At 35.7% G+C, this 24,176-nt stretch overlaps 1 protein-coding gene across 2 annotated transcripts in view; it reads right to left on the bottom strand.

Moving 5' to 3' along the window:
- Window positions 1–737: 737 nt before the first annotated feature.
- The window catches only part of LOC128984411 (venom protease-like), a 56,750-nt gene continuing 33,311 nt past the window's right edge, over window positions 738–24,176 (bottom strand). Inside the window, exons 5-8 of one of the 2 annotated variants that reach the window (XM_054403731.1) lie at window positions 15,312–15,478; window positions 12,836–12,943; window positions 8,517–8,671; window positions 738–1,649 (exon numbers count right to left, since the gene is read on the bottom strand). In XM_054403731.1, coding sequence (XP_054259706.1) covers window positions 1,476–1,649; window positions 8,517–8,671; window positions 12,836–12,943; window positions 15,312–15,478 — 604 coding nt within the window. In that variant the 3' untranslated portion in view covers window positions 738–1,475. The remainder of the gene's footprint in view (window positions 1,650–8,516; window positions 8,672–12,835; window positions 12,944–15,311; window positions 15,479–24,176) is intronic. The other variant, XM_054403737.1, reaches the window with a different exon arrangement.

Below are 24,176 nucleotides of genomic sequence, written 5' to 3'. Positions count from 1 at the left end.
CTGTAAATTAGTATTAGTGTAGTAGAGTTCTTTATTTAAACAAGTAACTTATTAATCAGCATACGTGATATCATTGACTATTTAACACTAGTGTTATATAGTCAATGGTGATATTAATTTTAAGGAAACAAAATAAAAATATTTCTAAAATAATAAATAACACTTAAAACAAATTTACACCTATACTGTTCAACAAGACAGTAGTTGACCTATAATAGTGGTCCTATAAAAATCGATCACAACTACCTACTATATTACATAGATAACTTATATTTACCATCTAGTTTAACTGTATATGTGTGTTTCAAGTGTTATCAGGCATATTTTTTATTGCTTTCCATTTTAAAGGTAAAATTTATACTGAAATAGTGTAGCGGCCACACAATACATTTCTAATTTCAAATTTTCAGTTGTAACATTAATTAGTTGAAATAATTTAGCTATTACAGAATTTTCTAATCATTTTTTATAGTATGTGTGGCACTAAACCAAAACAGTTCTTAGAATTTCATTAATGAATTCTCTTTTGAGACTTACATTGTGACACAAGTATTAGGATTGTACTTGAATATTGAAAATATTTAAATCTTTGGTACACTAATGACTATTTTATAAACTACCCTAAAAATGGGTATTTCCATTCATTATTTTGGTCCAGTAAAACGTAAAGGGGGGTGGACAAAAAAAACATTATTTGTTTACTTCCACTATGTCCAAAGGTAACTGAAAAACTATAATCCTTATAACAATTTATTTTTAAAAACGAATCATTCCAAATTACTAACAATGAGCGCGTTCTGGAAACATGTATCGGTGTACCATTGCAGGACCGGTGATACAGTCCACTTAGTTTATTAGTAAAAAACCTTCTTAGGAATACGCAACAGTGTGTAATACAACAGCGGCCTCTGATTGGTTAGTTTCTTGGACATATGCAAGATGGCGGGTCCATCAAATAATTTTTTGATTGTTTTATCAAATTGATGGATTGTATTAAACAATAATGTATGATTTATTCTGTGGAGGTAAGTTTGCTAAATTTTAATATGATAAAGTAAATAGTTAATAAAATTATAAACTTCATTCCGATGTGCAGCGTAAATTGGTGACTAACTGTTTGGGAGCCCCGGGTTGGTACCCATGAGTAAGTCACCGGTGCATAGGTACATGTTCAAAGAATGCTCTCAATGTAACAGTGTAAATGAATGACCTATCCTAATTTATAGTAATAAATCCATGATTGTTGCAGTGTGTGTGGTACAAAAAACATGGATAGCTGTCATGATATACAGACATGTTTTACAAATATTTTCAGAATATTACTACTTATGTGTTTGCGATGTTTTTGTCACTGCCTGATATCTTAAGATTTTGTTGGCTACATGTGTATTGGCTTCAATAACAACTTTTCAGGGATCAAAGGAGTACAGTCATGATAATACAATATTTTCAAATAAATACTTAATGCTAGGAGTTCATAGATCCATATTGTCTATTAACCAACTCATGTATTCGCTGACTCTCGTGTAAACACCTGGGTAGCCTTCCTCAGCACATCCGAAGCCGTAGGAGACAACTCCCATCAGGAAGTAATTTCCACCATTTCTTCTTATATCCTTAAGCAGCATCAAAGGTCCACCAGAGTCCCCCTGAAGGAAATAAATCTTATTGAATAGATACAATATCTTGGATAAAAGTTGTTTGTTTTTGTTATAGGGTGTGACCTCGAAGCCGAAATTCAGGAGATAACAATTGATACTGTTCCACATCTCACTCTGACATTGTACCAGTATTTCAGAGTGAGATGTGGATGAGTGTGGTTATGTATCGACCAATTCACACAAACTGGTAAACATTTTACAAATAATTTATGTTTGATTCCAACTTTGCTTGAAAAAGCCTTTCAGCTAACGCTAAGGCTAAGTTATTTAGTTATTCACCTTTGATGATTAGTTTGGAAATGGACTACTCAGTGTCATTAGATAAATATATGAGTGAACTAATCTATCCATCGTGTGTAGCGGAGTCAGAGATTGTCAGAGTTGTCCGCTTAGGGCAAAAAACTCAAGAACCGTTGCACTAACTTAATAGCGTTCAAATTTTGCACAAATAATAATGACTCCCCTGGGAAGATACCATTGAAATTCTAGACGATTCCGCTCGGTAGTATTTATAAAATCCTAAAAATACATGTTTAAATTTGTCACAAAAGAATAACATTAGAAGCTACCTTCTTCTTTTTATTTGTTTAAATTTTGTGACCAACAATTTTGTTGTCTACTTTAGACAAAGAGAACGACTTTATCTCTAAACATTTTCATTCATGAAGTAAAACAGTTTGAAGTCTATACATATATGACATTATAGTTCCACAACTGCGCTTCTTCTCTGTTATGCGACAATTGTGGCACCTAAACTACGTTTAACGTGTGTGGTGACTGCAAAGATGACGAAAAAAGAGCTTTGGACTCTGCATGCCAGACTGCTTCACGGCGTGGCATGAACAATGAGCAGCAGATGAATGAACTTTTATGGAAGTATAATGTAAAACAGTGTAAAGAAAAATTTTCCGGAATTTTTGAACACTTTGAAAACATGTTTTTCTGTAAACTCCTCGACATTCCAAAGAAATGTAACGCAATGTTTTGTAAAGTAAGAAAGTAGTTTTGTCTAGCGGGTTTTATTAATTTGAAGAGTTTTCCTGTAAATTAAATCTAACCTGATTACATATCATGTTTGTTTTATTCAAAACAACCTTTTATTTTCGAGAAAACATAATATTTATGGCACATATGCGCCATCAAAAAAATTGCTCTAAAGTGAAATTGACTACTAATATTTGAATAAAAGTATCAAAATCGAACAAACAAGACTCAAGCTTGTCAAGCAACTCTTTTTTTTCTCTCGACACTTACTCGCTCCACTACCACCAGCACACGACATAAACTCACAATTCCAAAGACAGCAAAAGATTGCAATCTAGGTGAATGCCGTTGGTTATATGAGCTTTCACTCCTACCTTTTATTTATTGTTTATTCGTTACACTTCTTTTTAACGCTTTTAGAATTAAGTTTAGCTGCCAAAACACTCTTGCTATTAATAAGTGCCTGCCACGAACCGCCTTAGAACTAGTTTTCATAATTCTTTGTACTTAAAAAACAAAACAAAAGAAAAAGAGAAAAATCTGTAAACTTTGTTTGTCATTTTTTTGAATCTATTGGTCCTGGCCGACAAGTTTTGTAAACTTGGCGAGGACTTGTAATATCCTAAATAAATATATTTGAATTTGAGTTTGAATTTGAAAATAACTCATTGCATAGGTTAAAACCTAATTTTAGAAATTTTAACTTTGGGCTGCAGGTAGTGTAATACTCAGATTGGCCGTACGCTGGTAAACTTTTTGCCGTTAAGAGAGAGATCTCTTTATTATAAGAGAGAGAAGATAGCTTTAGCAACGGAAAATAGAGCGAAAACACAGTTAAACGTCTAATGAAAAGAAAGAAGAAAATAGAGTGAAATGGGAAAGAGGCAGAAAGGTTAATGGACGGTATTTCACTAGGACCGGAAGAGAAGTTAAACCTACATTGCGGGATCAGTTTTAACATTTTATCATAGGAGAGAGGATGTATTGGAATGACATGTGATTTAGATTACTAATAATTAATACAACATACAACATACAAATAATTATATTTGTATGTTTACTCATATGACTATGGTTACCAGGGGTTACTATGTTGTTGACTTGTTTTGAAGCGAGTTGTTAAGTAAGTTGAATGTTGTATAAAAGTTCTTAGAATAATTAGTTTTATTCTATCTTTGCATGGTATATTAGTGGAATATTATATGGTATATTACATGGTATATTTATATCTTCTATACAGTGGACACACCTCACCCGGAACATATATGTGCCACCATAGATTAAAAGAAGTAGACACTATGATTAAAAGAAGTATCTACTTCTTTTAATCTATAATGCCACCTAGGAGCGAACGTGTTTTTTATTACTTCTAAAAATTGTAAAAACACAATAAAAAACTCTATCAATTCGCGCTTGTACATTGCCGTTGGCAAGACTTAATAGCCTGAATCAGGTTATTATGGGATAGTCGGTCCTCAAATCAAAATGTTTGAATCATATCTAACAAATAGGCGACAAAAAGTTAATGTTAAGGGTTCAATGCCAGTCGCTACCCAGGTTGGGTACGGTATACCGCAGCAGGGCTACAGCAGACCGCAGGGCTCGGTCCTGGGCCCATTCCTATTTTTGGTTATGGTTAACGACTTGCCTGATAATGTGTCTCTGCTAGTACTGTCATGTTTGCTGATGATGCGACCTTTTTTAGAAGCGAGAAAAATTGTAATGACCTTTGTTGCACCATGAATGAAGTAGTTCTTAAAGAGGCAGCTGAATGGTGTGCAGCTAACAAATTTCTCCTTAACTTGAATAAGACACAGAATATAACTTTTTCTCTAGACGTAAGAGCACCAAAAGAGGCAGATGATGACAGTAGCGTTAAACTTTTAGGTGTCCATCTTGATCCTAAGTTAGTTTGGGATACTCATGTTACTAAGGTTTGTTCAAAGCTTTCCAAAGTTGTCCACATGTTGCGTCGCCTTAGATTTAGCTTACCTAGTCATTACTTAAGATCTTGTTATTTTGCTTTTTTTCATAGTGTTTTGCTCTATGCTATTTTGTACTGGGGCAATAGTTCAAAAATAAGTTAAGTTCTTTGTTTGAAGTTCATTGTTGGTGATGGTGAGTTTATTTATTTACTATCGACGGTTCCACCATTTTTACAATGTTTGTTAATAATAACAATCAAGACAGCTAGATTTCAAATAACTTAAATAATGAACAATATATACAATCAATTAATAACAAAATTACAATTACAATCTATTTACAATAAAGACTTTGCAGTTTAATGATAAGGTTACATGCAAGTGCAATGATGCCGAAAGATGATGAAAATGCTCTTAATAAATACAGAGTAATACTGGCACAACAAATTCATGAAACAATAATGAGTTCCAATCAACAAGTTAACATGCTACTACTTAAATGAGACAATAATGGATATAAAATCAAATATGCAACTATACAAACAATGTTAACAAAGTTAATATTGTTCAAAAGTTTATTGTGGACATTTTCCATTACGATTGTAAAAAACAATACCCAACGTTTCGGGATCTGGAATCTGATCCCGTCCTCAGGTAAAAAAAAAAAAAACTTAACTCATTCATTTATTCATATCAACGGATACACCATTTACAAAATATATGTGTTTTAAGCACATGAGCAGAATAAAAATATAATAAAAAATATAACAAAAAAATGTAACAAAAAACTAACACATTACAACTAACAATACACAAACGCCCAACCTAAGTTGGAATACACTACAGAGGGTAGCAGTAAAAAATATGCACTGTATAGCAGTCAAGTCGTGATACAACATGCAAATAATAACCAATCGCAAAACACTATAATCTATAAAAGGTGTAACGTAAAAAGCTCACACAATGGAACACTAATACCACCGTTCGCAATGAGACTGAAGTCTGAAACAACATGGCCGACCAATCGGAAACACGGAGACAACAGAAATGGCTTCCGGCAATGAATACTTGTATTCATTGCTTCCGGTCCCTGGAAAAATAAAACAACAAAATGGCGGAGCTCATGTGCTTAAAACACATTTTTGTAAATGGTGTATCCGTTGATATGAATAAATGAATGAGTTTTTTCACCTGAGGACGGGATTAGATTCCAGATCCCGAAACGTTGTGTATTGTTTTTACAATCGTTATGGAAAATGTCCGCAATAAACCTTTGAACAACATAAGTGAAGTTTTCGTGATTCAGAAAAAGGCTGTGAGGATTTTTATTTAATGTAGGCTAGACCCTAATGAGCACTGTAGGCCCTTGTTCAAACAAGCCAAGATTTTAACTGTGATAAATGTATATATTTTTGTGTGTTTATGTTATGTTAAGAAGAATTTAGATAACCTCACTTTGTCAAACCAAATCCACAACCATTTCACAAGATCTAGTCATCATGTTTATAGGCAACATTGTAGGTTAAGTAAAACCCTCAAGTCTTTCAATGTTTTTAGTATGCGTTTCTACCATTATTAGTAATAAAACGCAATCCTGGGGCTATCAAAATTAATTATAAGATTACTACGTCACAAAAAATTTCGTTCTGGTGGTAATTAAGGTATTGTGGGTATTTTGCCCAGTGATTTTCGTAGAAGGCAGCCTGGGAGTGGTCAACCCCTCCTAGTCTGCCATATTTGACTCTGCTTTCAATATATCTAATAGTTTTGAAACAAGATAATTTTTCCCAAAGTACTTCACACAAAGTATTCATGCACTTAAAGTTGTTTGAATTCTTAATCCCTGTAAAAATCTACGCCCCTAATATATTGTACAGTACTGTGTTGGAGAAGAGTAATTCACCGAGTATATTGTTGAACGTTTTTAAGACGTTGTCTATTACAATACTGACAACATGTTGTCTGACAGTAGAGATTCTGAATTGTAAATCGAAAAAGTTCTAATTCGTCCATTAGTTATAGATATAATTTTGTATTGTTAAATTACATTTCCTATTAAACATTTAATTTTGATTGTCCTGTTTTTCTTTACCTCAATTTTACTAAATATTTGAAATGTTTGTTTTATGTGGTAAGGGAAAATTGCTAAGTAAATTTGTGGGGGGAGGTTTAAATAGAGGGCAGCATAAAAATGGGGGATAATTGCACCTCTGGCATTGGGGGGGGGGGGGGGGGGGTGGACACCTATGAACAAGAGAGTAATACCTTAATTTGTAACTATTGTGATATGACATAGCATATAAACGATATCAGCAATCTGACACATACTTTCTCCCATTAGCTTGCCAACAACCTTTACCATGGGTAAGTGATGAGAGTAACTATAGTATGATATTTAATAGGTAAAATCACAAAAGTTGCATTACGTTTAGAACCGTAATATTTACAGGAATGGGATGGAGTTGCACTATTTGGTTTAGAATAAAGGACCATTACAGAAGAATTTCAATCAGAATTGGTTAAACAAATTCTCCGTTTTTTCAATGGGTTTTTATGGGAAAATAACATAAGTTACAATAACTTTTGAGCCGTAATTTTTACAGTTATGTCTAATTTGTTGCACTATGTTGTTAAGAATTATAAGGATTATCACATACTAATTCCAATCAAAACCGGGTTTTTTTTAGAAAATATGATTTTCTCTTATTTTATGGGGGTTTTTATTGGAAAATAACAAAATTTACAACAACTTTTGATCCATAATTTTTACAGAAATGGGAGTTATATAATTTTGTTTATAAGTTAAAGGGCTACAACATAATAATTTTTTTATCAAAATCGTTCGGGCCATTAAAAAAAGAAGATTTTTTGTGATTTTATGGGAAAATCAACAATAAAAAACAAAATTTAAAAAAATGAAGAAAAACGCCTGGAGATACCATGGATTAGTACCAACATACCAAATTTCATCAAAATCGGGCTACAGGTGTAATATGCAGCTCTGATACACATCCTCACACACACACGCACACACACCAGCACGCACAAACACACACACACACACCCACACACACACACATACATCACTTAAAAAATCACTTTATTGGGTCCAGGGGGACCCAAAACGAATATATTCACTCAAAACTCAAACTCGAAAATTTTGACGAATACAATACTTTCTCTATATACAATGGTATAGGGGGAGAAAGTAAAATAAAGGTTATGATAATGGAAAGTAAGAAGTTTTTATTCATAAATGGAGATTGGTTAAATCCATTAAAATAAGGAAGAAGAATTCGATGAAGAGAAGAGTGTCCGGTAGAAGAAGAGAATCAGACAGGACATAAATATAATCATCATTCTAAATAATTGGCATAAATACCTGCATTTATGCGACCAATGTGTTGCTAAATGCAACCGGTTTCGACTCACAAAGGAGTCATCGTCGGGCCAGTACAGATGTCTTCTAGCTTCATTCGAAGGTCGTCAATTCATAATAAATAAATACATTTAACACGTACACGAACATAAAAACGAACATTTATATGGGTTAAAACGAAGGGCAATACTAGAATGGTAACGGGACACGACGTGATCGGGCGGGAGTTATGTCTAGACTGCATGTCAGGATCAGCGTGGTCAATGATGACGCCGTGCTTGGATTTTCCGATCAGCTGATTTAAAGGAAATTTTCCTTAAAGGAAAATGTATTATTTTAAAGGGAGTTAAGTGGCACATTTTTAAGATAGTGAGGTATAAGGAGCATAATTAAAAATTAAACCATACAGAATAACACAAAAACTAATAAAGCAGGTTTAAGTTTATAGAAGTAAGGGTGGGGGGGGGGGGGGAGTTCAGGGTCGCTGTATCTGAAATAGAACTAGTTTTATTTGTAACACAGTTTTTCAAGTCATACTGCATGGTTATGAAATGTTTTTTTACCAACCTGGCATGAGTCCTTGCCTGGGGAGGCGGCACATACTACTCGGTGGTCAATGATGGCATTCCTTAGTTTAGAGGTAGAGGTTACATTTCTTCTGCACTCTGATGTATCTTGAATCTCAACCTCTGCCTCAAGAAGCCTGGTAGTTTGACCTGTAACTAATCACTATTGTATAATAAGGTTATCCATGTCTATTTTTAAAAATTGTCCAATGCCTGAAGTAATATCTCACTATTATAAATTATTGGTTTTCATATCCTATCCTATCATATCCTATCCTATCCTTTCCTATACTCTAATATGAGCAATGTTTGCGTGAATGTATGAATGATTGCACAAAGATCTCGAAAACGGCTTCGACGATTTCCTTCAAATGTTGTAAATAATTAATTTCTTGCCTAAAAACGTGTTTGATGCAGTTAAAACTGCCAACAAAAATCTAATTACGTAAAAAAATGAAATTTGAAAGACAACACTTTTTAACATCAGGCTTATGGGCTTATGGTTCCTAAGTAACCATGTTGGTTGAACAAAATAACAAGGAAAAAGTAAACAAAAGACTTGTAAGTTGTAACATAAGTTCATAATAAGCCATCTACCCGCAGTATACTAGCAAATTACAAAGCACAGTACAAAAGGAAAAACAACAGTTGTTACTATTGAGCAAAGATTACACTGAATATAACTCAATATAGGTGAAAATAGTTCCAAGTTCCGATCAAATACTGATTATTTAACTTGGCTCTCTCCTACTAAAACTTAATCCCCAAAGTAATCAACTGTTTTAATTTAAACAAAATGTTAAAACAATGTTTATTCAAGTATAGGCTATTATAAACGAGCGACCTTTTATCTACTGTAAAATAAATTGATGTCTTGAGGGTTGCCAGGCTAAAATGTCCTTCGTAATAAATTATTGAAATCCACTGAAACTTAAATAATAAAAGCCAAAATTAGTTGTAAATAAAACGTGAGTTTCCTTTATATTGCTTTTACAATCGAAATAAACTACACCGAGCCATGGCTCGGTCCCCAGGTACCACAGTTAACACACACAGTTCGTGTGAACATTTTTGCCACACTTTTTTTTGGCCATCAAACAACACAAAACAGTGTGCTTTTATTAGGCACGAAATATGTTTACGCTAGAAAATGAGTTGGCAACACTTAAAGATACTACCTCGAATACTAGAACCTAAAAACATGTTGTATAGTGGTTCTAAAACTAAATAGGTCCTATTTATGCTTTATAGAAACTATAGGAAAAAATAGTGCTGCACTTCGCACAATAGTTACTCAAATAACTATTCTATTTAAAGGTTTGCCATCTTATACATAACAAAAAATGGTTTTTCTTTTCCGACTACGTTTGCCACTTCTACCCAACCGATTTTCATGATTGTGGTCTCAAATTAAAGGTATGCACACACAGGTTTGCCTTCAAGCATCGGCATATAATTATCCATAGTATCACTCGGTTTGTACGTAAACGAAATTTGCTCCCCATGTTAGAAATTAAGGGAGTTAGAATTAGTTTTTCTTGGCCGAGTTCGTTTGGCTCTTCTACCCGACCGATTTTCATGATTGATGTCTCGAATTGAAGGTATGCACGCACAGATTTGCCATCAAGCATCGGCATATATTTATCTATAATCCCACTTGGTATATACGTAAACGAAATTTGCTCCCTATATAATTCTTATGGGAGTTAAATTTGGTTTCTCTTTGCCGAGTTCGATTGACTCTTTTACCCGACCGATTAACATGATTGAGGTCTCAGATTGAAGGTTTGCACGCATAGATTTGCCATTAAGCATCGACATGTATTTATCTATAATCCCACTCGGTGTATACGTAAACGAAATTTGCTCCCCATGTATTTCTTATGGAAGTTAAATTTGGTTTTTCTTTGCCGAGTTCGTTTGGCTCTTAAACCCGACCGATTTTCATGATTGATGTCTCGAATTGAAGGTATGTACGCACAGATTTGCCATCAAGCATCGGCATGTATTTATCTATAGTCCCACTCGGTGTATACGTAAACGAAATTTGCCCCCATGTATTTCTTATGGGAGTTAAATTTGGTTTCTCTTTGTCGAGTTCGTTTGGTTCTTCTACCCGACCGATTAACATGATTGAGGTCTCAAATTGAAGGTATGCACACAGAGATTTGCCATCAAGCATCGACATATATTTATATATTATACCACTCGGCTTACACGTTAACGAAATTTGCTTCTCATGTATTTCTTATGTGAGTTTAATTTGGTTTTTTCCGAGTTCGTTTGGCTTTTCCACCGAACCGATTTTTATGAATGAGGTCTCAAATTGAAGGTTTGCACGCCAAGTTTTCTCATAAAGCATCGGCAAATATTTACCTACTATATTACCCGACCAAAACAAATAATTTGATTTATTTTCTAATTATTACTTCAATTTAAGATGTACCTTCACCAGTTATAATTTAATAAACCTATATATTTTAGTCTAAGAACCTACAGTGAAATACTGGCTTTCATCTAAGATATTATGTATTCAAATCGTACACGTTTCATTCAATCGCAAAGTGAAAAACCAACACAAAAATTATTTTTCATAAGGTTTTTATATGATTAAAAATTAATAGCTCCAGTATTGGTAATATTTTTGTATACGTTTGCTTCTCATAAATTTGATTATTTCTCGGATATTATATATATTTTATCGCTGCCGAGCAGCATGGGTCCTCTAGTATTGCAGGCTACTATTTAGGAAGCTGAAACAAAAATTCAAACTATTAGGAATCAAGGTTTTTTCGTTTTTGCGAATTTTACATATAGGAAATAAGCTATACTTGTAGGTCTCATGGATTTTATGGTAGGTCACCTAGATCCGGGACCGATCTACTTTTTTGTTTTGAGCTCCCCAGAGGCTGAAAACACCATCCGTCCAAATTTAAATAATATTATATTATATATTATATTTATATATACAGTATATTATATATATTTATGTCCGTAAGCATGATAACGCGAGCAAAGACAATTTGGCAAATTTGATTATTTCATACGAAGCTATCAATGTTTCAATTGAAAAACACACCTCATGACCTTCCCCGTAGCAGCAAACCTGTAGTGGTCAATAAAATTAAAATTATTTAACAAAATTAATAAATCTCATCATTTTTTTTTGGAAATATTTTAGTTGGAATCTAGCAGGGAATATATTAGATCGAATCCAGCCAGATAAATATAAATTTGCATAGGCTGCAGGTTTTTGCGGCGGACGATATTTTTTGTTACCTCGTGTTTATAGAAAGAGTATACGTTTCTGTTTTAGCGAATTTCCCTATAGGGAAGTAGCTATTACCTTAGGTCTCATGGTAAGACCTAGGCCCGGGACCGATTTACTTTTTCATTATGATGCCCCTAGAGGCCAAAAACATCATTCGTTCAAAATGTTTTATATATATATATATATATATTATATATATATATATATATGTCCATCCGCACGAGTACTTGAGTAATTTTTGTCCGATTTTGATAAAATTTGGTTTGAAGGTGTAAGGCGGGATAAACTTGAATGAGTTCACGAACCAGCATGATCGGACTATGGGAACGGGGGTTTATGGGGGGTTTTATGGGGTAAAAATAGGGTTTTCCCATTTTTGACCCTAAAAACACAAAATTTCACAATTTCTTTTTAAACCATTTTGTAGAGCTTAAAAAAACAAATAATTTAGTATATTGAAACGTTATTATAAGCCTAATTGTTACGGAGAAAATTCAAAAAAGTTGTAATTTTAAAATTCCCATGTTATTGTTATGGAGAAGAAGTCAACTGTTGTAGTTTGCTTGTTTATGAACATATTTTGATCAAATTTGGAAAATACATTGATTTCTTACTATAGTTCGGCCGCTTAGAAAGCGACCTCCTCCAGCATTGGTTTAGCATTGGCGCGCAGGTCATTTTCTAAGCGGCCGAGCTACCACAGTACCTTTTTACATTTTACATTAAAAAAAACTTTTTTACCCTCCCTGTTGCAGCAAACCTAAAAAAAGGTACTCATTAAACTAATTCTGTTTAAATAGGGAATAAATGTGATATTTTTAAGGAGACATTTTAGTTTAAATCCAATCAGGCAAATGGAAATTCGCTAAGTATGCAGGTTTGCTGCGGCGGGGGTATTTAGAGTTAGCACAAATAAAAACCACAGAGGTTTATATCTTTACTACTTTTTTGGAATTTATTGTTGAAATGTTTTTAGCTTTTAGAAATTAATTATACTGTAAAAAAACTTGTCAATTTATGAAATTGAAAAGAAATTCAATATTGTATACCGGCATTGTTTACAGTAGACTTTCCCCATCCTGCAATTGTAGGAAAGGATCCAACAAATAAGTTATCCTGGAACTGAGGTGGAGGCAGACAAATCGGCCTCATAAGACCTAAACAAAAGGGACAGAAGTTAGACCGCTGGAACACAGCAATGTTATTATTATACAGGGTGTTTCAGAATTCGTGTCGGATTTTTTTGGGTATTATTCCTGGGTAAGAAACATATTCAAGTGTCATATTTAAATCGTCCGGAAGTCCTTAGTTACTCACACAGCCGCCATTTTGTTTTTTCACTTATTAATTGTTTTCTACAAATGTGGTAAAAGATACAAAGTTGAAACTTCGCACAAACATTTATGACAACGAGAAAAAGCTACAAAAATTATAAAATTCTTTTACCACATTTTAGAAAACAATTAATAAGTGAAAAAACTAAATGGCGGCTGAAAATAAAGCGATTAGGAATAATTTAAATGAGTAGGAGGAGGCGAAACTAAAAGGAATTGCTAAAAATAGGAGTACCTCATACTGTTGATTCCTGCTGTTCCAGCCATATTGAAGAAGTGAAGTCATGTGACCCAGTGGACTTCCCAGGTGACTCTTGATTTGAGGTAGTGGGGTATGGCGGCAAATTTGAATACTGGTATAGGATGGATAGGTAAACTGGCTGTAGGTCTTGGGGAAATAAAATGAAACTATTCTGGTCAAGCAAAGGGGTTAAAAAATAAAATGGTTTTGAAACTTAAATAAATCTGGCCTTAAAAGCGGCTGTGTGAGTAACTAAGGACTTCCGGACAGTTTAAATATGATATTTGGATATGTTTTTAACCCAGGAATAATACCCTAAAATATCCGACACGAATTCTGAAAAACCCTTTCAAATGTACGTACCTTAGTGAATTATTCACCTTAAAAAACTACAATCGGGCTGAATTAAGCTTGTTGTTTGTTGTTTGTTGATAAACGAAATTACCTTTAGCATTTAGTTAGGTAATCGAAATTGCCTTTAGTTAGGCTTTATTGAACAAATAATCTAGAATAATGATACAATGCTAACAATATGAACCAACTAACATCATATTAAACAAAAACAATTTCTAAACATTTGAACAGATGTTACTCTGTACAGATAGAGAGGAATTATATGGCATTCTTCCCCTCCTCGCTGACATAGTCTTTTAAATACAAAGGCGGGTGTTTACTCCTGGAGCTTCTCCTTTGAGCAAAATGCTCCTTATTCAGACTTTCTTCATATTTTAAGACAGGCTCAGGTCCTATCTTAACTTCAGAGCTACTTTTAATTATTTGTAGATTGGAATTTGAGTCTTCTTCATATCTAGACACTTTTCCTACAGGTGCTAATTGCCTGGAACTCACTGTAGTTTCACGGCCATCTGCTTATCTTATGTGAGAATACTCAGGATTCCCCTCAAGGAGCAGTACTTCTTTAACAAGTGGTTCGTATTTCGAGCTCCTGACAGGCCGTTTCATGAGCACTGGACCTGGGTTCATGAGCCAAGATTGAGTTGTCTTACCATTACTAGATCTTCTAGAATAGACAAATAGTCTTTTCATGAGGTGTTGTATTCGTTAAGGTACACAATAACGAGCAAATAGAGTGCAAAGCTTCTAAATGTACTGTTTCCCAATCAAATATGTCTAGATGTTTACTTTTAAGTGATAGTTTGATTGTCTTCCAAACAATACCAACATACCTGCAGACTACTCTGCTTTTGTGTTGTATAACCACACCACTTCCCCCCTAAACAGGTAAATCTCACAAAGAGGGAAGGCCATTACTTTTGGAATCATATAACACAGCTGTACAGAACTACTCTGTGTTTGTGTTGTATAACCACACCACTTCCCCCCTAAACAGGTAAATCTCACAAAGAGGGAATGTTATTACTTTTGACATCATAAAGCACAGCTGTACAGAACTACTCTGTGTTTGTGTTGTATAACCACACCACTTCCCCCCTAAACAGGTAAATCTCACAAAGAGGGAATGTTATTACTTTTGACATCATAAAGCACAGCTGTACAGAACTACTCTGTGTTTGTGTTGTATAACCACACCACTTCCCCCCTAAACAGGTAAATCTCGCTAGGAGGGAAGGCTATTACTTTTGGAATCATAAAGCACAGAACCACTCTGTGTTTGTGTTGTATAACCACTTCCCCCTTCAACGGGAAAATTTTACCAAGAGGTAAGGCTATCACTTTTGACATCTTAAAGCACAGCTGTACAGAACCACTATGTGTTTGTGTTGTATAACCTTTTTCCCGATCATCAGGTAAATCTCACCAAGAGGAAAGGCTATCACTGTTGAAATCATATTTTTTCTGTTAGTTTTTGATTGGTACTCTGTATAACATTTTCATCATCAATCATCTATCATAGGGGGACATCTATCAATAGCCATACACATGCTTGTTTTAATACACTACCTAATTAAAATGTATTTACCACATTACCTGTAAACTTTACTTTATTTTTCAGTTTTATTAATGCTATATCATTTTCTTTCCTGGCGTTGCTGTATCCTTCATGCCAAGTAACCTTTTCCACATCAAAATCCATAGGATTAGCACCGTCTACAACATTGGGATCCAAGTCTAAATCTCCAAGACGTACTTTTTTCCTGAAAGAAAAAAAGGAACAACTAATTTCACTGGTATATCTGATTTTCCTTGATTTGTATTATTGAAATATTTCAAACTATAGCCACTATACCCATGCTTCGCAACACGAAGATGACTGGGAAAAGAATATTGTGGTATATTTTATATGTTTTATGAAAGTAAAACATCCACCATACATTTTAGAAAAAAATTTTAAATGTTTAGTCCAATCCAAACTAACTAATAGAGTTATTTTTGTTTACACGTCAAGTTATGACAGTAAAAATAACCTGTAACAGTTGTTTTTGTTAACTGCCGCTACAAAAATGTGTTGCCGATCAAATGGAACTTTCAAGGGCCCTAGGAAAGAAACCAGATTTTTTCCAGCCTTTAGAAAACTCCAATCGATTTCTCGCGATGGGGTATTTAGCCATAAGAAATCTATTGGAGTTGGTCTAAAGGCTGGAAAAATCTGGTTTCTTTCCTAGGGCCCTTGAAAGTTCCATTTTATCGGTAACAGCTGTTACAGGTTATTTTCATTGTCATAACTTGACGTATAAACAAAAATAACTGTATTGGTTAGTTTGGATTGGGCTAAACATTTAAAAGAATTGTTGTTGTTGTATTTACTTAGTTTATTTAGTCTATAAGTATAAAAGAGGATGTGTATATATATATTTGTTTGGCAGTGATAAACTCAGACACCGCTGAACCGATTGCCACAAAACTTGGTACATACGTGTAGAATTTCATGGAATAGGTTTATACACCATCAATTTCGTGATCCGTCCAATCGGCTCCGCCCCAGTGGCTCTGGAGTTTCCCATGTTAACCTTATGAGAAATGGAATTAATGAATCTTAACAGCTGTTTCAATACTAGGTGGCGTTCGCAGAGGCATCCACAAAATTGAGCGGAGTCATCAAGGGTTCATATTATATTGGTTTGGCATATTGCAGTAAAAGTCGTTTTAATGCATGCGTTGCGGGTCTAAAGTAGCATTTTTACTCTTTAGGGAGTAAAAATCGGGTACTTTCCTGTTAAAGGGAACATTCATTATTATCGATGATTTTTTTCTCGATACATCGATATTAACAAATTGAAACACATCAGCTGACAACTACGAAAACTATTTGTTCAGTATCAACAAACATTAATGAAATGAAACTGTTCTAAAAAAATAACCTAACATAACTAACCAAACTTGCTGTAACATTTAAAAATTCCGTGTTTAACTTGCCTTTTCTATTATCAAACCCAAACGGAAGTTTTAAATGGTACAGCAAGTTTGGTTGGTTATGTTAGGTTAGCTTAGAACAGTTTCATTTCTTAATCCATATAACAGACTATTTCAGCCTAAACAAGATCAGTTAGTTGTTGTCAATTTGTAATGGATCGGAAAAAAACATCGATATATCGTGAAAAAAATCATCGATAGTAATGAATGTTCCCTTTAACAGGAAAGTACCAAAAATCGTTTACAGCCTCTATGGAGTAAACATCAGCTGTTGTCAACTCAGTTGGAAATTTCGATTGTAAATGATTGAATGTATCGAAAATATGTATCGATTCGTGCTTCGTAATCATTTTAACCTACAGTCTACAGTCTCTTCTCTTAGAATTTTAGCATTTAAGATGCATTAATCCATTCCCACAATCAACACTGCTCACCTTTACTACTTCCTTCACCACCCCCTACGTCGTGGACCTGTTTCCCTCTCTTCCCATAGCTTTTTAGGATTGCACATACGATAATGTAATTGCTAAAGACAGTTCCCTCACTCTGCACTGCTAGCCTTACTACTTCCTTCACCATTTCCTACGTCATGAGTCATAGACCCGTTTCCTTCCCTTCTCATATCATTTTAGGATTGAAGATACATTAATCTAACTGCCACAGACGGTTCTCACACTATGCTCATACTTTACTACTTCCTAAGCCACTTCCTACGACGTGGACCTGTTTTCATCACTTTCCATAGCATTTTAGTATTTTAGATACGTTAATTTAATTGCCGCAAACATTCCCCACACTCCGCACTGCTAGCCTTAACTACATCCTTCACCACTTCCTACGTCACCGACCTGTTTCCCTCCCTTCCCATAGCATTTTAGGATTCCAGATACCTTAATCTATCGTCATAAAAAGTTCTCATACTCCGGACTGCTCGCCTTTACTACTTCCTTCACTACTTCCTACGTCACGGACCTGTTTCCCTCCCTTCCCATAGCATTTTAGGATTCCAGATACCTTAATCTATCGTCATAAACAGTTCCCACACTCCGGACTGCTCACATTTACTACTTCCTTCACCACTTACTACGTCACGGACCTTTTGCCCTCCCTTTCCATAGCATTTTAGAATTGCAGATTCCTTATTCTAATAGTCATAAACAATTTCCACACTCCGGACGGCTCGCCTTGACTACTCCCTTTACCACTTCCTACGTCACGGACCTGTTTCTCTCCCTTCCCTTAGCATTATTGGATTGCAAATACCTTAATCTATTGGTCATAAACAGATCCCACACTCCGAACAACTCACCTTTACTACTTCCTTCACCACTTCCTACTTCACGGACCTGTTTTCCTCCCTTCACATAGCATCATAGGATTGCAGATACCTTAATCTAATCGTCACACACAGTTCCCACAGTCCGGACTGCTTGCCTTTACTACTTCCTTCACCACTTCCGACGTCACGGACCTGTTTCCCTCCCTTTCCATAGCATTTTAGAATTGCAGATTCCTTACTAATCGTCATAAGCAATTTCCACAATCCGGACAGCTCGCCTTGACTACTTCCTTCACCACTTCCTCATCACGGACCTGTTTCCCTCCCTTCCCTTAGCATTATTGGATTGCAAAAACCTTAACCTATTGGTCATAAACAGATCCCACACTCCGGACTGTTCGCATTTACTACTTCCTTCACCACTTCCTACTTCACGGACCTGTTTTCCTCCCTTCACATAGCATCATAGGATTGCTGATACCTTAATCTAATCGTCACAAACAGTTCCCACAGTCCGGACTGCTTGCCTTTACTACTTCCTTCGCCGCTTCCTACGTCACGGACCTGTTTCTCTCCCTTCCCATAGCATCATAGGATTGCAAATACCTTAATATAATGGTCATAAACAGTTCCCACAGTCCGGACATCTTGCCTTTAGTACTTACTTCACTACTTCGGCACTTCCTACGTCGCGGACCTGTTTCCTTCCCCTCCAATAGCATTTTAGGCTTGCAGATACCTTAGGCCAGGCGCACACAGGCGATTTTGAGTTGCGCAACAGTTGCCCGACTAATCGGGGGACTGTTGCGCAACTCTCTCGGAGACTCTGAAGTCTAGCGACAGTTGAGCTGGAGTGCGAACACAGGCAACTTTTTAGTCGCGGATCTAGTCTTGAGACGTGTTGGAAATACATTCGTTACAGCGTTCCGAATGGATTTCAATGATACAGCCGTAGTATGTGCTTTGTTGCTGAAGTTTCGCCCGCGAAAGAAAAAGAACTGGGAAAGATACTGGGTTCATCCCATATTTAGTGAGCGACTTGTGAAAGGACAGTTTCAATGACTTTAAATATAGTCGGCATCTTCTCAACTTCATCAATTAATTGTTCGACATCCTCATCACGCACACTCATACTTGTAATTTTCTAAAATCTTCACACAACAAGAGAGCAAACAGTAGTGACAGTTCTGGCCACGAGTAGTTGAACTCCTGGGGTGAGACTGAGCGACACAGCGACTATTTAGTTGCATGTGTGCGCATCTACACTTGTTTCAATGGATACCAAACCTGGAGCGACAGTCCCGCAACAATTCAGTCGCAGAGCAGTCGCTGGCAAGTGGCAAATTGGGTCCGGGAACATCGGTTGCAACAGTTGCGCGACTGTCCCCAGACTGTTTCCTCCGTGTGCGCACTCCAATTTAAATCAATGTTGAAAATTTTAGTCGGGCAACTGTTGCGCGACTCAAAATCGCCTGTGTGCGCCTGGCCTAAATCTATTGGTCATAAACAGATCCCACACTCCGAACAACTCGCCTTTACTACTTCCTTCACCACTTCCTACTTCACGGACCTGTTTTCCTCCCTTCCCATAGCATCATAGGATTGAAAATACCTTAATATATTGGTCATAAACAGTTCCCACAGTCCGGACATCTTGCCTTTACTACTTACTTCACTACTTCGGCACTTCCTACGTCGCGGACCTGTTTCCTTCCCCTCCTATAGCATTTTAGGCTTGCAGATACCTTAATCTAATCGTCATAAACTTCGGACAGCTCACCTTGACTACTTCCTTCACCACGTTCTACGTCGCGGACCTGTTTTCCCCCCTTTCCATTGAATTTTAGGAATTCAGATACCTTTATCTAATCGTCATAAACAGTTTCCACACTCCAGACTGCTCACCTTTACTACTTCCTTCACCACTTCCGTGACCCCAAGCTAGTGTCGTAATTTGATTATATATTTATGATCCATACCGTTTCTGTTCTAATATCTGTGGAATAATGCTATCAGCTATTTCTTTATCTACGGCATTCAAAAGTCAACAGCTGATCATATGTCTTTGTTTATGTGTCAAATACTGCTTCCATAAGGATAACATTGAAACTTTGCGACCCAGTGGGGTGGATTCCTGAGAGACTTTTTTAACGCCATATAGATGTTGGCACTCACCGGTATGGTCTTTATCACCATGCAAAATTTGAAAACGATTGATTCAGTCGTCTAGGAGGAGTTTGCGTATTACGAAATGCATAAGAGTCGACGTATAAGAGCTTCGCTCCGCTCAATTAGACAAGTTGGTTCTGTTCTATGATGTTCAATAGCATTAAAGTTACAAGGATTACCAACAGGGTGCAGCACTATTATTTCTTTTACATTTATGACAACAGCTAATTTGCAACCAAAAGGTGAGTGAGCGTAGCGAACGAACTTCAACCTGGAGGCGAGTTTGCGTAGCGAACGAGCTAACCTGAAGGCAAGTGAGCGCAGCGAACGAGCTCCAACCTAAAGGTGAGTGAGCGTAGCAACCGAGCTCCAACCTAAAGGTGAGTGAGCGTAGCGAACGAACTTCAACCAGGACGTGATTGAGCCATGCGAACGAGATCATCTTGAAAATTAAGAAGTTAAACGGGGCAAAGCCCACGGGTTACAGCTAGTACATAATATTAGTGTTAAATGTTTCAAGGTAATTAAGCCATGAAACATTGCAATTATTCAAGATTTTAAATGAAACGCGGAAAACTTCCAAAGCTAAAATAGTTACAGAATCTGCAAGGGAAAGAAGCTACAATCAATCATTGAGAACCAAATTTTACCACTTCCTCTACAACCGAACCAGATCTAACCAGCTCATACATCTCACCAAATGTCTCAGAACCTCGGCTCAAGTCACGCATCGAAGAATTAAAATAGTGAAATAATTTCAGGTCTTATGGCCGAGCAATATGATCACAGACATATGATGAACAACTAACAGGTTGATCATTTTGAGTAGAAGAGACGACCAATCGCTGCTCGACGTTTGGAAGAACGTCAGCAGAGTGAGGTCTGAAATTCCTCAAACCAAAAAAGTCGCTATGTCAGCGGATGAGAGATATTATTGAATAAGCATTAGCTTATGCACCCACATTGCAAGTGGACAATATTCGAAAATCTTATAGGTACCGTACTATCCTTGCTACACTTAATGCTGAAACTGGAAAGATAAATAACAAAATTATCCGAATGCTACTGGGAAATGAGAATGTTTGCAAAAGTTTCAATTGAATAGGCTACTTATTTAATAAACGTTAAAAATTATTTAATAAATGTTTTATTGAATTCGAGCAAAGCATGATGGTCTCCCGGTATTAAACATAAAGTCTCCTCCGAAAGCTTCATACAATCGGCTGATTTGTAAGGCTTTTTACATTAGTTGGGGTAAGGTAAGGTAAGGGGTTGATTGAACAAAATTACCATTGATAAATTGATAACTGTCAGTAAAATAGCCTCGACCAGCAAACCTGCAGACTAAGTGAATTTCAATTTGTCTGAATGGGTTTTAGATTTAAGTACGAGGGTTTGGGAAAGGGAAATGTGTTTTTTTTTTATTGGTAGAGGATAAAAAAGTAGGACAAGTTACCTAGGATCGGTTTAAAGGATTGACGAAAAATCAGTTAATCGGTGGAGGATAAATTAAATACATTTTCATCTTGTGTATTGCCTTCCGGATTACTTCATGAATTGTATACAAGACGTTAAGTTACCTTGATTCTGTCCAAGTAGCCTAATCCTTAAGTCGTCATTAGTGCGACTGGTTTCGATGTCTATGATGTCATCATTGTCAAGCTGGACGTACACTCGCTCCTAGGAGGTCGTCATGAGTCTTGAAAAACGCGTAACACATAACACGTACACAAACATAAAACGATAAAATGCATCGCAATACAACTAATTACAACTAGTCCAGTAGATATACACTTTTTACCTGGAAAATATTCCGAACTTGATGAAATTTTTACATGTTGTCTGGGGGTACTCTGGGATGTATATCCTGAGTTTTCAACCTCTAGCACCCTGTGCTAACTTTAGGAGAGGCGGAAAACTTCAAAATTTTCGGTATTTTTTATGTTTTTTGTGTATATGTTGTAAATTAAGCATATTTTGTGTACCATTGTGCATCACAAAGTTGTAGAGCATAAAATATGCTAAATTTTGGTTGGTAAAACAATTTTGTTGACTCGATATTAACTGAGATACGGCCGAACAAAGATTGATTTATTTTTTTATGTAAGCAAATTGTTGAAACGGAAAGGTTCGGAAGTTGGTCCAGAAGTTCTCATTAAATCGCTGCAAATATACAGACACAATAAATTATGTAAAAACAATTTGGACGAAAGAAATCCCAAAATGTAAATACAAATACCCCAACCACAGCAAACCTGCAGGCAAAGTAAATTTCCATTTGCCTAATTTTCCTTAAAAATTTCGAATTTATTCCCTATTTAAATAGCAATATTTTAACGAGTACTCTAGGTTTGCTGCAACAGGGACGGTAAAAAAGATTTTTGTTAAATTTTAATAGTTTAGTGCTGAAAATATGCTCATAAACAAGAAAACAACATCAGTTTACTTAATCTCCATAAACATAACATGGGGATTTTAAATTTATATTTTTTATATTTTCTCCGTAACCATTATTCGCATAATAACGCTTCAATACACTAAATTATTTGTTTTTTAAGCTCTACAAAATAGTTTGGAAATAAATTGCTAATTTGTTTGTTTTAAGGGTCAAAATGAGAAAAACCAATTTTTGCTCCATAAAACCCCTTATATCAACCCCGTTCCCAAGGTCCGATCATGCTGGTTGGTGTTTTTGGCTCTAGGGACCTTTAAAACGAAAAAGTTAATTGGTCCCGGGTCCAGGTCTTACCATGTGTACTACAGTAATAACTTATTGCCCATATAGGTAATTCGCTAAAATGTTTTTATTTTAAGAATCAATATACTTTCTCTACATAATAGCAGTGGAAAAGCAAAAATTGACATTGTTTACATTCGATATAGAAGGGTGAGTGCACCAGTGAATGACCGTTTAAGGTCGATTTTCTACTTGTAAACGACATGGGAAAATATACTACTAAGCTACATTGTACGAAATCGTTGAAATGTATTGCCCATATTTCAATGTACTTCCCGATGATACAACTTTATGTATTATGTTCAAAAAAGGAGTCGAAAGATTCAATTTTTTGCACATAAATCATCGCACCAGTGAATGGCTGCATATTATATAACAATTGTTGTATTACACCTCCTCCTTTTCACCGAATAAGATTTCGTATAGAAAAAAGTAAAGTAAAAAATTAAAATATCAGGGTCGTTAAAATATAGGTTCTAGTGAAAGATCATTTTTTATCTAGGAAATGACCGTAAGATTTAACTCGCATTCAAACTTTGGTTATAGTGTATACTCATAATTTCCGATGAAATTTTGTATTTCCTAACAATTGCTTACTCCATAAGAAAACATTGTCATCAATATCAATAAAGAAAATTGACCTAAATCCAGTTAATGACCGAAGCGGCCATTCACTGTTTATACCCTAACTAGCTGTACCCGCGGGCTTTGCCCCGTTTTACTTCATAAGTGAGCTCGTTCGCATGGCTCAATCACGTCCTGGTTGAAGTTCGTTCGCTACGCTAACTCGCCTCCAGGTTGAAGTTCGTTCGCTACGCTCACTTACCTTTTGGTTGCAAATTAGCTGTTGTCATAAATAAACAAAAAAATAATAGTGCTGCACCCTGTTGATAATCCTTGTAACTTTAATGCTATTGAACATCATAGAACAGAACCTACTTATTTAATTGAAACAGCTGTTAAGAATAACTTCTTGATCAGCATTGTACGTGTTATTAAATTTACGGAAAGTAAATAAAAGAAACGTCTTATAACACTTAAAACATATATTTACGCTTATACTGAATCTATTCGAATCTATCATTCGCCTATTTAGTCCAGGACCTGACTAGGGTTCTGTGTGCATGTCGTGTATAGAGAATTTTGCTTTTGCATTTCAATATATGTGTCTTAGGAAGTGTTTTCCACTCGGGTGTCAAGTTCGCACCTGGTACGTTTTCGAGCTATGACGTCATCAAAATGGCGGCCATTGATTTTTTTAAATCGTATATTTCGCAAACTATTTGTCGGATCGGAA

The sequence above is a fragment of the Macrosteles quadrilineatus genome, unplaced genomic scaffold (assembly GCF_028750875.1).
Source record: "Macrosteles quadrilineatus isolate MER2022 unplaced genomic scaffold, UCM_ALF_1.0 Scaffold_1__1_contigs__length_201487025, whole genome shotgun sequence".
Lineage (NCBI taxonomy): Eukaryota > Metazoa > Arthropoda > Insecta > Hemiptera > Cicadellidae > Macrosteles > Macrosteles quadrilineatus.
The sequence above is the reverse complement of the archived record's forward strand: the minus strand, read 5'-3'. Positions and strand labels throughout refer to the sequence as shown.